At 40.7% G+C, this 15,153-nt stretch overlaps 1 protein-coding gene across 2 annotated transcripts in view; it reads left to right on the top strand.

Annotated features, from left to right (window-relative positions):
* MARCHF8 (membrane associated ring-CH-type finger 8) overlaps positions 1–15,153 on the top strand; it is an 84,597-nt gene that overhangs the window by 50,074 nt on the left and 19,370 nt on the right. For both annotated transcript variants that reach the window (XM_036385876.2, XM_036385877.2), the window contains exon 3: positions 13,666–13,716. In XM_036385876.2, coding sequence (XP_036241769.1) covers positions 13,666–13,716 — 51 coding nt within the window. The remainder of the gene's footprint in view (positions 1–13,665; positions 13,717–15,153) is intronic.

Below are 15,153 nucleotides of genomic sequence, written 5' to 3'. Positions count from 1 at the left end.
GCTTTTGATTTGCAGAAGCACAAGTAGAAGCCTTCTCACATGTCTGACTCCAGGGAAGATGTTAACATGCTTTTCACTGAAGGGAAAAGAAGAGTGAACACAGGTACCTCTGAGATGAAAACAGAGCATCTGCAATAGCAAGAAGTGTGAATTTAACAAGAAGGAAACATGAGCTCCTGATCAGCAGTGGGAAGAGAATCTGCTCATTGTAATGCGAGCATTTTTGCAAGTTGTCTTCTTCTTTACCATTTTTAGATGTGAACCACTTTTACCTGTCAGTGCTTTTCAGAGGTGATCTCTGACTCTGTCCCCTTATTTTCAGCTGAGCTTTGGGCCGGTTTAGTGTCCAAGGCCATGAAGGTCTGACTACAGAAAGTGAACCTCCTAGCTCCTCAGCCATTCCTCAGTGGTTAGCCTAGCTTTTCTTCTTTGCTGTTGTCGGTGGTACAAATAAAATCAGTTACCTTGTCATTAAAATTGAGGTGACACTTGAAGGATTTCTCTTTTGAGAGGGTTTCTTTGTCTTAGTTTATTGTAGCCCTTGATTTGACCCTGTAAGTGCAGATTCTTTCCATTAAATGAAAACAAAATGTAGTTTGTGAGGGTTTTTTGTTGTAATATATAAGTGTATATGTCTGTGTATGCATTTTAATACATTTGACATAAATGCGCCTTACAGTCTTTCTACTCCATTGAAACCTCCCGTTTTTACACCAATCTTCTTTCCTCTTAGTGCCTTTTGTTGATTGCTGCAGTTATCTTTTCTTGTATTGGGTTATAAGATTTCTGAATCAGTTCCAGCCTTTCTAGGCCCTCAAGTATTTGTAACTCTAGTATAGTGAGGTTAACTCCATATCTTTCAGGGAATAAAACCACTCTATCTGTAAGTATTTGTTAGAAGGATATGTTGAACTGGAAGCCAAATCTAATGCTCCACTTCTGAGGATTGTTAGCTGGCAGAAAAAATAAAATCCTTCTGGATTTAAAAATTATTGCAATCCTATTTTCTAAATCTTACAGGAGTTCCCCTTTGCATCCAGGATTAGATTTTATGAAGATGACTATATTTCTATCCATTCTAGATTCTTCATATGGAAGTCCTCCTCCTTTGTATAACATCCCAAATTCTGTTTCTTGCATTGAATTAAAAAATATTTCCAAGTTATTGTAGGGGTGGGGAAAGATACAGAGAAAGACAATATAGATAGCAGCAGAAAGACAGGAGAAAAGGGCAGGTTCATATGGGAAGAACAGTATCTCAAGAACAGTCAAGAGTGATAAAAGGCACAAGGAGACACAAAGTGCAGGTGTGATGTGGGTTAAGATGCTGCTGGGGACAGTGGTGGTGGCTGAAGATGCACTTGATGTGGTCACTGGTTCATTGGCTGTTCTCCTCACTGTATCTGCTGCTGAGGGGTGTGAAGCAATGCTTACTTATAGGCAGTGTTTATGTGTGGGCTTTCCTGCTTTCACCCTGTCACTTTAGGAAGCAAGTGTTTTTTAATCTCCATAAGCCTCTAGTCTTGCACCAAAACATGCCCCTCCTGAAATGTAATCCTCTTACTTCAGTTACACTGCTATGCTCCAGTTGTGCCCATGTGCTTGGGAGCACAGGCAGCACGGTTTCTGAATGTGTCAAAGGTTGGAAAAACTTAAATATCCAAGCAGCTAGAGGAAGCCTAACTTTTTTGAACAAGCAAACAACAACAGAAAAAAGCAAACAAAACAAAATCAAAACTCCACCACAAAAGAAACAAACAAAAAACCCCAAAACAAAATAAAACAAATTAGGCATCTTTGAACATATACCAGTTTGCATCACCCTCAGTTTCCTTGCTTCCATGTACAGGGGAATGAGGACATTGTGGGGCACCTTCTGCATGCTTGTGACCACATGCTAAGAGAACTAAAAGTCATTATACAGCCAGGGAAGTGCAATGACAATTTGAGATGAAATTTACAAGTGGTGGAGACAAATACAAAAGTTTCAAGGGTGAAATGAGATTGGTGGAATGAAATGCATCGCTGACTGAGAGGAAGCAATTACTAAGAAGCAGTCAGTGTTTTGCCAGGTGGTGGGCTCTGGGAGGCAGCTCCTAAAGCAGATCCTGAAGTCTGAGACTCCCTGTGAAAATCAATGCCCTGACAAGATCCAGCTTGGAGATTTACATTCTACAACCAAGAAGAATGGAGGGAAGAGCTCTTGCTCATGTTCTCCTTGCTTTGGCATGGTTTCAGTGGACATGAAACTCATCCTGTGCAAACCACACACACTGTTCAGCCACGTGCCTGTAACAGGACACAGCTGCTGGCTGTGACACTGAGCAACTCTGCATACAGCAGTAGTACAAACAGGGGTGAATTTCACTCAGGGCAGCATAGCTTCCTTGTGCCTCAGGTTTCTCTTCTGCCAAGTAACTGCCATGTTTGCCTGCTTCAGGACACTGATATCAAACTCCAGGTGTGTGTTTTGAAGGAGGCTGGAAACTGGCCTCATCATGTCTCTTTTACAGGTATCATCTTGTTCTGCTCTTGTCATGAGCTGCTCCCTAGTGCTGTTCAACACTGAACAACTGCAGTATTTCCTCTGAAGGGACAGTACTGTTTCGGAGGAAAGGTGCTATATAAGAAATCACATGCACTGTGCACCAAAGTTTCAATCCTGTAGTGCAGCCTGATTTCCAGGGATAATGTGGGTGTTATCCAAATACTTCAATGTACTAAGAGAGGCTCTTCCAGTTTTATGTCCTCTTTTTTATGTCATTCGTTCTGTCATTTTGGGTACTAGCAGCAGATGGTGTTAAGGAACCTTTCAAGAAAACTATCAGCTTTTCTGAGCATCTCTGTAGAAAATGGGCCATTTGTTCCTTTGAACTCTTGCTTTTATTATTTACCTCTCTGTTTTGCTACTTTGTTCTTAGCTGCAGGATAAGACTACCTATTTCACTACTTTGAGATTGTAAAGCTTGGTGTTTTAAGTGACTGGAAGAGGTTTGTCCCAGCAACTTTTCACTGGAGATGAGATGTTTTCTTCATTTCTACACATTAAGCAAGGGAAGCTACAGGGAGTATGTCCAAAGACCAACAGACTTTTTCCAGACCTGATACTTAAATATCTCTATCTCTCTGTTTGGAGGATTACTAAAACTTGCACTGTAAGGGTAATAGGAAACTGTCCTAACTGCAGGGTGAACTGTTACTTTTCAATCAGTTGTAAATGCGTTTTCCTTTGGGTCGATTCCCATTGTTCATGAGGCTTGTTTTGTTGCAGGAATCCCTGCTCACCAGTCTCAGGTCTTGCCTGACCTAAAGAATCATTTAATCTGATCTGTGAATTTCCTCCTGGATGCCTGTGAATACAGGCATTCCTCAAAGCAAAGCACATATGTGTAAGAAAGGGTGAAAGGAAAACAAAGAGTTGAAATGCAAAAGATGATAAAGGTATCTAACCCTTAGCTTTTCCTTGCAAATTCACATCAGTCTCACTCATGTTTGGTAACTTTGTATTGAAGCACAAAAACTGTAAATTTTAAATATAGCAGAGTCTGAATGTGGACCACAATGTTCTGGTTTGAGTCCTTTACATTTAAGTCTCTGTATTTCAGAGCACAGTCCGGTTGTTCATGCAGGTTACATCCTTATCCTGTGGTACTGTCTGATCACTCTCACTGCCTGCAGCTCAGCAGCATCTAATCCTTCCCCCTGCCTTTTCCCACAGTGCTTGTTGTGCCAAATCATCTGTTTTGTCTTTTAGAGAATGCTTTGCATATTTTTTTTTTCTTGCTGGACGCCTTCTGAAGGGCCCCTTTAAAACTAAAATCTAAGAGAGATTTTTGTTCCATTTTGTAATGTCCAGATAAGCAATATTGTTTGCCTGGGATTTGGCTTTTAAGAAAAATGGATTTCCAAAGCAGTTGTTACTTTTCTTCAATCTCTAGGAAGATACTTCAGCAGTCATTTCACACTGGAAGGATGGTACTTATGTTCAGGGGTGATGTTATTTTTTGTGTTTTTAAAACTAAGAGGAATCAGAAATAGGTTTTTGGGGCAGGGGGTGTGTGGACTGAGAAGTTTCAGTTCTGGATCAGAACTTTGTTTTAAAAGGATCAGTAAGCATGTGATTGGTGTGATGTTCCAGGTATAAAAGCTTGCAAACTGAGGATCCTACCCCCAAAGGGAATCTTCTCTGCTGGATTCTAGTACCAGTGGTGAAACCCCTCTTTCATTGTTTCAGCTTTTCACTCAATTAGAGGTGTAAAGGCTAAGAGAAAACAGCCTCCCTTAAAGGTATGACTATATATGTTTGCAGCAAGTATACAAAAAGGCCTTTAATTATTCAGTGATTCTTTGTGATGTTTTAAAAGTTAATTCAAAAAATACAAAATTATGTGTTTTCATGGTATGCACTGTTTTCTAAACCAGTTGCAGATTTCGCAGATTGCTAGTGTGATTTCTGCAGATAATGAATACGTAGAGGAGTGAGCATAGAAAAGATGGAAACTGAGTTTTTAAAATCTAGGTTTGGTGGAGGTCAATTTAAAGGCAATTTGACAAAAGTCAAATTGTATCAGTTAATACAGTTTTCCTGATAACTTTGATGCAATTTCCTGTGACAAAAAACATCCTCAGTCAAAGCTTTAGATAAATAAAGAGCAGGAGATTTAATGTGAGTATGAGATTTAATATGAGTGTTAGTTATAACCTTTTCCTCTTGGGAAGTAAACTTTACAAAATGCTGTGTCAGTGCAGGAATGCAGCACTGTCCCCAGTAGGTCAGCCAGTACACTCCACAGCTGCAGTTCCTTTTCTGTTTCATAGGAATAAATGAGTGAGACAGAGGAACCCAAAGAAGTGAATTGCTTAATACTGCTTGCATAATATCAGTACTTTTGAGCTGATGCATGTGTGTTTCCATAAAAAACTCCAAGACTGAGCAGGATTTCACTGGAACTGGAGCATGAGAGTTGCAGAAAGAGAATGAGTAAATGTCTTCAGTTAAGTGGAAAAGCTTCTGTTTCAATAGGCTAATGGCCCAGAGATTTTATTTTAGCAGAAAATGCAGGCGTTCCTGGGACTGTAGTGGTAAATTTAGTTCTTACGCAGCTGCTGGCATTTGGCTCATTCAGACACACAGAAGCCTCAGCCCTCCTTATTAGACTGTGTGTGTGCTGAGTTCCCCAAATGGGTGAAGGGCAGTGCTCTCCTGGTAGGCTTCTCTTCAGCTGGTAGGTTTTGTAAGTCTCCCATCCAATTGCCTCAGACAGTCTTCTGCTCTCTTCTAGGTTTTTAGGTTTTGAGGCTGCCCACATGGAGCATCTCCTTTCCAGCTTCAGGCACCATACTCTATATCCACACCACCTGCTCAAGAAAAATCTTTTTTTCTTTTCCTTTTACTGTATGCTGGCCTGCAGGTCGATGGCCCTGCTGTGCTGGGTCATTCCTGTTTAATTTAGGCAACAGGGCTTCATTGACTTCAGTGTTACACAGTGTAAGCACTGCACAGCTGTCCCTTCCTGCACAGGGGTTCTTTAAGATGTGTTCCTGCTTCTCCCAGCTAATTGTGTAGTAGATGCAGATTTCCATGTGCAAAGGTAAATATGTTTTTCTAGCTGACTCTTAGTGCAGTTTTTTAATCTCTGTTTCTCATGCCTCAAGCTAAATTAGTGGTTTTAAAACTACCTTCTACCACTTGTAGCTACTGAAATACTTTTCTTCCAGTCAGGGTGTTGGTAGTGACTCAGTCAGAGTCTTTGAGCCAGCAGTGTGCCCAGATGGCAGGAAGTACATTGTGTGTTAAATCCTGTGTGCTTTTGCAGCCTCTAGCACTGTGCAAATGACAGGATTTCTTGGTCGGTGAGAAATGACCATCTCGAGTCACAGAAGAGCCCTGACAGACAGACGTGTAAAAGCCAGAGATATCATACCTTGGCTTCTTCAGCTCTGGATTTCTGCAGGAAGCCCTGAAATTCACAGTTGCAGAAAATGTCCTGCTGAGCCAGGCTGTGGAAGGTGTGGTGAACAGTGGCATAGGAGGCTGGGGGTGCAGCCAGGTGTTTCAAAGCCCTGCCTTATCAGGTCCTTGCCGTGCACTGTCCTGTAGGAGTGCAGTGACTTCAAATGCTCGCAGCACCAAACAGTGCAGAACACCAGTGGGTGCCCATGAATGATGCTGTGCCCAGAAGTGGTCTTCTCCCTAGGCCCAGGTAGCCCACTCTGGACTCACACTAGTTGGCTGCATCCCAGAGCATCAGGAGAGGCCCTGTGTGAGAGCAACTGTGCTTTCTTGACAAAATGATATAAAATGCTCTTGGGTTACTGGTTAGGGTAGCCTGCTACATCTCAAGAATTTTTTGCCTTTTGTCTCTGGTATCAGAGTGTGAGTTTTGGGGAAAGAGAAGGTAGATGGCTGTATATGTGCTTTCTCTAGTTTTGTAGGGTTTTTTCTAAGAGGAGAAGGGGAGTGGAACTTCTTTAATTTAAAAAGCAGAAAAGTATGTAAATGTGAGCATTCGCACATGCATGCATGTTCTTCAAATTTTTTGCGGTATATAGTCAGTCAACATGTTTGGAATTTACTGGATAATTAGTCAGGAACTCTGAAGAGTCATTTAATAAAAATTTTTATTAGCTCATTTATGCTTTAAAAGATTCTCATTTTGCAGTTCAAATGCTCTATCTTTTAAATAAAAAGTACCTTTCCCTTAGGTGTGAATAATATTTTTTTCCTGGAGTGTTTTCTTTAAGGATGGCTGAATATTTTGCTTTTCTTAGACACTATTTTTAGTGAGTTGTCTGAACTTACAAACAAATGTTGCTAGAAATGTAACATGAATAAAACTCTCTAGAACATCACAATTTAGAGTCTTACAAGAATCTCAGTGTAACCAGTGTTTGGCTCAGTGAGTTTAATGGCATCTGCAGGCCCTAGTTGATCATTTGCCTAAATTTTTGTGATCGTTCAACACTAAGTTTGAAATGCTTCAGGCAGAATATTTTGCTGACTGCACTAATAAGAATGCAAAGATAAAATTTCAGGAAAAAGCAAGTTGGTCTGTACTGAAGTATTGCTAAATGTGTATAATGTCTACAAGTGCTCTTTCAAGAGTTCTTTTCTCATGTGCTTTCAGCCATATCATGTTAAATGGTAGCAAAAATACCCTGAGCACTTTCCCAGCATCATTTGGGAAGTGATTTCTCTAATTTCTCTAGGGAACATTGTTTGCCCTTATGATCCATGCAGTCAGAAATAGGTTAATAAGCAATCATGTTACATTAAGATGTAAAGGGAGGAAAAGAAGGTCAAATCCTTGAGCAATATAGAAACTACTTGAAGTATCGATATTTCTTGGGCAATAGACAGTTTTCTAGTGTTGTTCTGAATCTGATTTTAGATTGAGGAGGCCTTTGTTAGCTTGGCCAGGAGATTAATTCGCTGTTTTAGCAGTATACTGTGACGGTATGAGTTGAAGATAAAAGCAGCTTTGTGGAGCGTGTTGGATGAGCAGAGGCAGTGATGTCAGGAGCAGGTGCCAAAACATGGCCTGACACCTGCAGGGCCCTGCAGACACGGGGAGCTCAAGGCCAGCTCTTCTCACAGGCTCTCCAGGATGCAGGCTTCCTCTTGCCTGCTGGCAGCTTGAGAAATTCCAAGTTACCAGTTGCCTGGAGGGTTTTTTAATCGGTGAATGTTTAAAATAGTCAAATGATTTGATATTGACATGTTTAGTGTACCATGAGAATTCCAGCAGTTGCATTAAATGCAATTACTTTGTAAAAGATAGACTGTTATTCCTTTTAATGTCTTTATAATTGCAGACTTCCTCAGCGCCTGTCTCTTTCTTTCTGCTGTTAAATACACAAAATTGTTTGAAATGGCATTTTCGCTGTAAGCTTAACATGTACTGCTTCCATTATCAAGAAAGGTGTGTATTTTTGGATCACATCTTTTGTAGTTCATATAATTTGTTCCCTGAGGGAAGGATTCATTTTTTTGTGTTGCATCACATAAAGTCGTGCATCGATTTTAGGCAGGTTGTCTGGCAACAGCAAGATAAGAACATCAGTAAAACATGTTGGGTGCCAAACTTTGTAGTCTACTTTCTTTGTTTGAAATTGGGCCCAGGGCATGTGAATGTAAAAAGTGTGCAAATCGATACATTTTTAGTGAAATGTACCAGACTGATGATCTTGTACAGTAATAAAAATTTGTGCTTCCAGGTAAGGCAGCCTTTGGTCATTGAGAGGAAAACACATACATCATCTTCTAGCTCAGACAGTTAAAGAAGGGAGATAGAGGTCAGATGTCCATTTTGAGCTAGCAGCTGGAGATGCAAGTTATCCATAATAGGAGGCACTTTGCAGAGTCTTTGGAAGTAAAACAAAGCAATGCAAACCCCAGAAAAATGGTACATTGAACAAAGCCATGGAGAAGAGGGCCTTTTTGGACAGAATGCTATTCTCACCTTATCCACCATCTGGCTGGAGGCAAGAAAGAATCCAAGCATTGTATCTCTCTCCTAGTCCTAGGACCAAACTGGCAAAGCCAGGCGCAGAACAGTACACAACAAGTACCCATATCTGTTCCATGTAGGGACCTGTGTGCCTGAAGAGTTTGTGCATCCATGGAAGTTGTGAGAGCTGCTCCTCAGGCAGGTGGGAGATGGAGTGCATGGTGCTTCTGTCCACACTGGGGTGCAGACATGAGCAAGAGATTCCTGTTTAACTTCTACCCTCTGCTGTGTTTGCCTTGTTCTTTGAATTTTTTCTCAGTTCTATTTCTTGTTTATGATCTGCTAGCCTCCTTGACCAGCCTCCCCAAACCCCTGAGGGCTGTGGCCTGTTTTTGAATTCCTCAGTTCCTTGAACTTTGCCACTGAAGCCATTTGGTCTGTTTGTTGGTTTCTTCTTTTGTTGGCCACTCTTTTCTGTTAGAGCCATATAAGCTCATGGTTTTATTTCTGTTGCTGATGTTTTCAGGCACAGCTGTAAGTTCAGTGCCTGGAATAAAGCTTGTTAATTCTCCTATGTTTTACTTTCGGGCTTATCTTTTGCCTTCAGGTTGTTTTTCTGTGTTTGTCTCGCACTATGCGAAGTGGCCTAATATGAATATGAATAAACAAGTTAGAGACCTCTCTGAATTATCCACAGTGATCTTGCTATAGATTTTCCCTTATGATAGATCTGAAATCTTACATTGGTTTTCTGCACTTAGCCATGGATTGCTGGTTGCTATGAATCAAGTGGGATTATCCAGTAACAGAAGATACTGGACTAGATGCAAGGGGCATGATTTGGGTTCCTATTTCAGTATTGATACTGTGTCTCCAGAAAAGCAAAAAAAAGGAAATAGGTGATGTGATTTCCATCACCCTTTTGATTTCAAGTGTCAAGTAAACACTGCACAAGTATTTTCAAGTTAATACTCCACAAGAGCAGAGATGCTAAGCATAGATGCCATTAATGTTTTTTGACTAGGTGCATTATGGCATTACTCTTAATTTCATTTCTCTTCTAGCTGTGTGCAAAAATCATTGATGAACCTTGATGATAGTTATTGCTCTTCCACAATGATGTGGTGACTAGAAAGAAATAAAGGTCATAATCAGATGATAAGATGCAAAGTACCATTTCTTACTTAAGTAATTAAATGTCAAGTTCTGTCAGTGACAAGGTGTAGTGCTGACAAAGCGTTTGTAACTTAACAATCCATTGGTTTTGACAGATGAAGGAAATAATTGCAAACAAAAGTGTTCTCCCATTTCTTTGCTCTCATTCTATCTACTTCAGACAATTAAGTGCACTTGTCAATATTATCAGCAGCAATTTCCTCTTCCCAGACTAAAAGCATATGTTCTTTTTAATATAAATTGTTCAGGTTGCAGAGCAAGATTTGCAGAAATTCTTGGAAGAAGTTGTCAGGAAATTTGACCCAGTCATGAAACCTGAAACAATGCCTGGGTGTGTACAACTGCATGTTTGTAGAACAGTGATGCATTCATGCTCTGGCTGTGGGACTCAATGGAAGAACGGAGTTCACTTCTGATTTGCTGCTTTGCCCTGCATGGATCAGCTACTCAGTACTTCAGCACCTCACCATTCCAAGCAGTGCCATTCTGTGTTCCATTCTGTAATTCTCATCAGATCTAAGAATGAGAATTGCTGTATGAATCAGAGCAGTTGTTACTTATTCATTCTCTTCTGCTAAGTTTTTTATTAAGAAAAGCAACCATTTACCCAGAAGACTTTGTTAAAATTTACTGACATGAATTGTTGATAACAGTAAGTATTTTGCTAGATATCCATCTCATGCTTAGTCTGTCATTGTAAAATGGAATTGTAATGCACAACATGAAATTAAAATGCCTTTCAGAGTCCACGTAGCAAATCACAAGTTGTCGGTGCTCTAGCCAGTCTGACCTGGTTTGGTTTTGTGTCTCTTTTGGGGTGAGACATTAGTAGTTGCCTTGTAGGGATCTCTCTCTGTGGCTTTGCAGTAACACAGTCCTCAAAAAAAAGTCTCTGCTCTTTGTTACTGGAATTTTAGATGGAGAATGCCTATCTTCAGATGAAGCTCTTAACCCATGATATCATGTAAGATAATGTAACACAGAACTTGTATTCCAGAATGGGGAATACAGTGCCATAACAGGTCACTGGTGTGTTAAAGAATTAAGACTTCAGGAAGCAAGCCTGTGCTGGGTTCACACATAGACACTGGTGTCTTGAGGGCAAAGGAGTACCATCCTCTGGTGCCCTCTGTCCTCCTTTCCCAGATGGAAAGAGAATAAAAGTCATCTTGCTAACCTATTGGGATCTGGCTTGCAGTTTCTTCTGCACATCTATGAGCAGAGATAAAAGATGGGTTTAGCATTAATCATAGGACTGGATTTAGGTGTGTAATCACAGTTGTAACCAAAAATGGTTGCACAAGTTATGAAACTGCTTCCTCTGTTGTCTTCTATTTGCCTGCCTTAAGGACTAGAAACCAGAGTGTTGGAAATACAAAACCAAATTATTTTACTGATATATTGTTTCATCTGGCCAAGATACTTAAGTTGTATTTCTTTCGGGTGCCCACTGGCTGATGCTGCAGTAAGTCTACAGCTAACTTTGGAGAAAGGTCAGTTTGATACAGTGGTGTTTGGAGTGGACAAGAGCAGCTGTGGCTGCTGTGGCTCTCATGGTAGGAACTGATGTATTGGGGTTCACAGGAATTCTGGGTTTGGCTGTGTGAGTTGTGTAGCTGTTGTGCTTAGTAGAAAATGGATACATTAGGGTAGGGGAAGCAAGGCTAAAATAACTTGAAATGCTGAATATATGAAAGACTGAGGCAAAGAAGGACAGAAGGGAGTTATCATCTTCAAGATATCTGAACTGAAAACGCCTTGAGAGATGTCATGCAGCTGAGGAATGGTGGCAGAAGGGAAAATGAGCCGGGCAAGACGGAGAAGGCAAAGTTTAGAGCCCTGAAGAAAGGCAGATGTGAGCTGAAGCAACTGCTGAAGGAAGAAGGCAGCTCTGTCACTCACAGTTGGGAGCAAATTCAAGGGGAAGTTAGAAAAAGAAAGGAAAGCTGGGAGGAGGATTCTGGCAATTGCAAGCAAGTGCATCCAGAGGACTGGGTAGCAATTTTTCTGGTTTTCAGTCATTTTTCTAGAGCCACACTAGCTGTTGGGGACCTCAGAGCAGCATCTGCTGGTGAATGGCTCAGGAGGAGTGACAAGCTTCACTTGTAATTTTTTCCTGTCTGGGTGGAGTTTGTTTGTTTGTTTTTTAAACACCTGCCAGGTGGTTCTAGTTGGGGAGGATGCCTTCAAAAGGCAGGATTCCCATTATTCCATACAGAAAAACTGAATTGCTAAAGGAGAGTGACACTTACTTTAACTGGTGATAATTGTAGGGTCCTTGCTTGCAGATGTTGCTTTTGTCTTGATCTTTCATTCGAGTGCAAAGCATAATGCTTTTGCATGGGGAAGGAGAGCTTATTTGGAGCTCTGATTACCAGCCAGAATATGTCTTACTGTGCAGTGGGAACATACTAGAAATAGTCTGAAGATTTTTATTTTTTGAGAGTACCATGAGAGTTTAGCCTTGCCTTTCCCATGTCAGTGTTAATTTGTGCATAATTCTATAAGATCCCAGGATTGATGTACTGGTGATGGATATAGAGTGAAAAGTGAGATTTGTTTGTTTGCCTTTTAAATAGTTTTTATCTGTTTAATGTTTCTGTTCCTCATTAATTGTGCCTGCTATTAAAATCTACTATTGTGAATCTCCTGTTGATGTTATGGATGTACCTGCTTTGTATGGCTAAGAAACAGAGATGTTAAAAAGCACTTAGGTCCTCAGGAGTCCATTAGGAATATCACAGATTCCTAAATATATGTGTGCATGCATTCTGTAGCCCTTATGGGATTACTTTTCAAGATTGTAATTTTGTTTTAAAATGGTCACTTTTTCAATAACAAAACCAATTGTTTGGAGTCATCCACTGACTGAAACCTCTGATAGGTATATTTCTAACAGTAGATGAATAAAGATAATATGTGCATCTGTCTCTTGGAGGCTCCTGGCATCTATCACATAAAATCAGTTCTGGGAGCAGAGGCAGAGAGACAAGTTTCTGTGGCAGCAGCTAAAAGTCTGTTTACTCTGCAACATCTACTGTGTTGTGCAAATACAGGTCTTGTCTTCCAGCCTGTGATGCTTATTGAATTTCAGCACATCCTCTTCAGTGCAGGTGTCTAAGTTCAGTCATGCTCTCTTGCAAGCATCTTCTTCAGCTAGACAGGAGTTTTGGTGGGGGGGAATTGAGTTAACATGAAGAAACCTCTGCTCTGTTTAATTTCATCCTTGTCTTTGGCACCTTGGGCTGGATTTGAGACTGTCACCTGTCTTGCTTCAGAGAGACTTCTCACCCAAGGGTTTCGCTCTCTGCTGTCATTTTCCCTTGTTGCATGTAGCCTTGCTCTGTTTGCTTCCCACGCGTCCCTAGAAGGCCAAGCACAGCCTGCTTCCCCCACACCTCACACAGGCAGTGGCAAGTCTTTGTGCTTGCCAACTTGTGTTGGTCTCTTTTCGTCATAGCTTGAGAACATGTTCCTGCCCCCTTTTTTCTTCCTCCTGTCTCCTGTAGCTTCAATGAATTTTTTTTTTTGCCCTGTTGCTACGGTTACAGTGCCTTTGATGAAATCAGCTAGGCTGTCCCTTGTGCTTGGAGCCAGTTCTTAGCGTACAGGTTCTGGCAGTAGTCCTGTCCAACATTAGTCTTTGCATAAGCATTATGTCCATATTTTTGAAGGTCTTTGTGTGTTTGTTTGTTTCAGATGAAGCAGGTCTTCATGATACTGAGAAGTATCCTTTCTAAAATCGATGCCATCTGAGTAAAGGCCTTTACACTACCCTCAGAAAAAAATAAATAACTGTTTTAGTATTTGTCAATTTGTACATGTGTTGCCTATGTGATATTCTGCAAGATAATATCTTGTTAAACAGACAAAGCAATTCAGTGATTATTGTAAATCAGGCTGATGTCAATAGAAGCAATGTCCTTAAAAGCCCCCGGTTGTAAGACTGTCTCCATGGAATTTGATTTCTAATGCCAACTTTTAAGTATTTTCATAGCTGTGACTTGTTGCTGCAGTGATCCTGTTCTTGCTCTTTCAGAATGAGAAGGCTTTGGGGCATTCCGTGAGCCGCTCTAGTAACATCTCAAAGGTATGTTGCTTGTTGTAACTATCAAACTTATCAGTTTTGATAAACTTGGGGATACTGGGATTTCTTTCATTTCAAAATTGGGTGATACATGTGACCAGTAGAAAATGCCTGTCATTGATAGTCACTCCTGAAACATTAGAACTCCGGTGTTTGGCAGACTCTCTTTACAGGTCAAACGAAATGGAAGCTACAGTAGGTTTTCTCTTTCACACTGTCAGCCTCCTTAGCTTGGTAGGAGCAAGATAGACGACAGATGCCTGAGATCTTATCTTGGAGGGAAAGTGGCTCCAAAAACATCACTCACATGTGTTGTTTTGTAAGATAAAGCTGTGTAACATATGTATTGCCGTGCATCCCATAATATGTGTAAGATATGTGGTTAAATGTTATTCTATTGTTACTTCAAGACTAAATTATTTTTAAGTGCCATGAGCTTATTATCAGGACACGACTATGTAAGTATTTTTAAATGTTTGATTTTACATAGCCTGGTCGTGTAAGGCAAGCAGGATGCTCCACCCCTTCTAGTCACTCATCAGCATAGCCAGTGGGCACATCCGAAGCATAATTGCTTTGTTATGCCATTAGGAAAAGGGTATCTTCTGTCCAAGATAATTATTGCAATACTTACCCTTCTTTCTGCATTGCACATAAGGTTTTCTATTAGCTGTGCTGATTGAGCAGTACTTTTCATGGGGTGTATAAGCTTCAACTCTTTGTTGCCACAGTTTTAAGTGGCTGCTTGTAGTTACTTTTAGTGAAAGACCGAGTCATTATGGCTGCAACATAATAAGTATTGTGAGTACTTCTGGATCTAGGGAACTGTTCATGACTATCTGCAGCAGAGGAGACAGTGTCTGCACATAATATATGGTTTGTATAGGCACAGACAACTTTCACTTTGGAGCCAAAAGAGAGGATTACTGGGTGTCCTAAACAGTGAGCAGGGCAACTGCCTGGTACACAAGGTATTGACTAAGCTGTAGGTGTTGTTATCATGGATTGATAAGAGATAATTTTGCATTTGGCATCAGAAAATGTGCATTCATATAAGGGGTTTTGAAATAAAAACTGTGTGAATATAAATAATCATGTAGGTTTTTCTAAAATGGGACAATGCTTGTGCCTTTTTACCCTGGCATTCTTGTCTTCTTAGGGATCTTTAATTGGATTTCCAGGTTTTGTTCAGCAGAGATAGTAGTTTTGCCATTAAGTATCATTGTACCTTTCCCAGAGTGTCTCAAATCAGCACGAACCTTTTGGCAGCAGCACTTTGGTACCCAAATGAATCTGAACAGTTCATTCTTAATTCATCAAGAACTGGTAGTGTGGCAGTGCAGTGGGAAGGACCTTGCACTCTGGCAAAGCTCTCCCTGGGAGTGCTGGCGAGTGAGACATCAATATTTACATTCATCTTGAGGTGCGGAAACGTTCAAC

Source organism: Molothrus ater, chromosome 8 (assembly GCF_012460135.2).
Source record: "Molothrus ater isolate BHLD 08-10-18 breed brown headed cowbird chromosome 8, BPBGC_Mater_1.1, whole genome shotgun sequence".
Taxonomy (NCBI): Eukaryota; Metazoa; Chordata; class Aves; order Passeriformes; family Icteridae; genus Molothrus; species Molothrus ater.
This window is presented reverse-complemented; position numbering and strand designations above follow the sequence as displayed.